Source organism: Pundamilia nyererei, unplaced genomic scaffold, assembly GCF_000239375.1.
Source record: "Pundamilia nyererei isolate P.nyererei 1_Seehausen unplaced genomic scaffold, PunNye1.0 scaffold00053, whole genome shotgun sequence".
Classification (NCBI taxonomy): domain Eukaryota; kingdom Metazoa; phylum Chordata; class Actinopteri; order Cichliformes; family Cichlidae; genus Pundamilia; species Pundamilia nyererei.
Genome location: NW_005187454.1, coordinates 3,299,007 through 3,301,307, shown reverse-complemented (window position 1 = coordinate 3,301,307; position 2,301 = coordinate 3,299,007). Strand labels below are relative to the sequence as shown.

At 49.8% G+C, this 2,301-nt stretch overlaps 1 protein-coding gene across 2 annotated transcripts in view; it reads left to right on the top strand.

The window, feature by feature from the left end:
* The window catches only part of isl1a (ISL LIM homeobox 1a), a 4,990-nt gene that overhangs the window by 1,270 nt on the left and 1,419 nt on the right, over positions 1 to 2,301 (top strand). The window contains exons 3-5 of one of the 2 annotated variants that reach the window (XM_005733649.1): positions 124 to 383; positions 1,240 to 1,523; positions 1,979 to 2,146. In XM_005733649.1, coding sequence (XP_005733706.1) covers positions 124 to 383; positions 1,240 to 1,523; positions 1,979 to 2,146 — 712 coding nt within the window. Of the gene's footprint in view, positions 1 to 123; positions 384 to 1,236; positions 1,524 to 1,978; positions 2,147 to 2,301 lie in introns of both variants that reach the window. The other variant, XM_005733648.1, reaches the window with a different exon arrangement.

Genomic DNA, 2,301 nt, shown 5'->3' with positions numbered 1-2,301 from the left:
ATTATTATTATTATTATTATTATTATTATTATTATTATTATTATTATTATTATTATCATCGGTGTGTAGTGGCCGAGCTGTGTGCCGTGTGAATGACCAGCCCTGCATGTGTGTGCCTCGCAGGTTATACGGGATTAAATGCGCTAAATGCAACATCGGCTTCAGCAAGAACGACTTCGTTATGAGGGCCCGTTCCAAGGTCTACCACATTGAGTGTTTCCGCTGCGTGGCCTGCAGTCGGCAGCTCATCCCGGGGGACGAATTTGCTTTGCGAGAAGACGGGCTCTTCTGTCGAGCAGACCACGATGTTGTGGAACGGGCCAGCCTGGGCCCCGGGGACCCGCTGAGCCCCCTGCACCCGGCCAGACCGCTGCAGATGGCAGGTAGGACTGCTGCTGCTGCAGACCGGCACTTCAGCTCACACGGTGTGTTCAACGCTGACTTGGTGTTTCCTGTATTTTTTTATTTTTGTAGTCCTTAAAAATGAAAGACATTTCGTTTCTTGTGCTTCAAATTTGTCAAACGCAGGCTGCGATATCATAGGGATTTACTGCCCATGTTTGATCTGTTTTTAACGCGTTTCCATCGAGGGGAACGTGTCCCTCCTGCCACAGAGAGTGGAACTGTTCTGCTGTCATATTTGGTTTGTTGGCCTTATTTTAGTGGACCTGTTGTCTGCTCATGCTTTTGGCTGGTGTAACTTGTTTTCTGCAGACTGTGGGAGGATTAGAGAAAGGCCTGAGGTGCGCTTCTGTCCGAAAAAGTCCAATTATTCTTGTTGGAGGGGATCAGTAAACACGGCTGCTGGTCCTTCTCATAGTTTTGGTTATTCCTATCAATGTTTTAATGGCTTTGGGCAGCCTGCTCCATTCCTGCTGTAACAAATAATGGCTTTGGTTCCGATATGTCAGAGTGTTCTTCCACATATTAATCGAGTATTGAATGAGACCGGAAGCTAATTAAATAACGAAAAAGCGTCTTTTCCAAAGGCCAGCTTTTCTCTGGATGTGTAAGCGCAGTTCTGGGGTTCTCTGATGCTCAGGGACCACAGCCGCGCGTTTTTTAATGTTACCAAGTCAAAAACATTTCTACAAGATGCTGAAAGAGATTCAGAATTCACAAAATTGTGGAAGAAGCATACGTGTGTGGAGAGGAATTAAAGGGAGTCCGCTCGCGTGTCCGTGTTTGGAGTCTACGTGTTTCATTTGATCGGATGTTTTTCACTTTTTTCCACAGCAGAACCAATCTCTGCCCGTCAGCCCGCTCTGCGGCCTCACGTACATAAACAGCCCGAGAAGACCACCCGGGTCCGGACCGTGCTGAACGAGAAGCAGCTGCACACGCTGCGGACCTGCTACAACGCCAACCCGAGGCCCGACGCTCTAATGAAGGAACAGCTGGTGGAGATGACCGGCCTCAGCCCGCGAGTGATCCGGGTCTGGTTCCAGAATAAGCGATGCAAAGACAAGAAGAGAAGCCAACTCATGAAGCAGCTACAACAGCAGCAGTCCAGCGACAAGACGGTAGGTGCTTAACGCGATCACCAGCCCACACACACGATCACACACGATCCACTGACACCCCGTGTATCAAAGAGGCCCGTGATGTGGCACCGTGGTCGGCAGGCTGCTTCCGTCATTAATCAAGGTGTCAGTCCCAGAAAGGCCTCAGAGCAGATTTATTCATCAAGTTCAAATCAGAAGTTCCGTGACAGGCAAGAAGGACTGTGCACGAGCTCACCCGGGGTCAAGCATGCGCACACACACACACACACACACACACACACACACACACACACACACACACACACACACACACACACACACGTCTATATTTATGTGAAATACGGACATAATGTGATTGATTGTTCTGCTGATTGAGCAATCGTGCACGTGAGTTTACACGGCAGCACCCCCTCGCGTGTAATTCTCCCAGTAACTGTGCATGGTGCTGAGCAGGATGCTTCCGTTTCTTGCAGAACATCCAGGGAATGACGGGAACCCCGATGGTGGCAGCCAGCCCGGAGCGGCACGACGGAGGCATCCAAGCCAACCCGGTGGAGGTGCAGAGCTACCAGCCGCCCTGGAAGGTGCTCAGCGACTTCGCGCTGCAGAGCGACATCGACCAGCCTGCTTTCCAACAACTGGTTCGTGATTTCCTGGTTCGCGCTCAGACATTAACACACTGCTGATATCAAAAGTGCTGTGATTTCAGTTTTTGAGGACATTCAGCAGCTGCTCTGAACAACTTTTTGTTTTTTTTTAATAGTGTGTGTCGTTTGCGAGCACTGCTAGGTCCCTT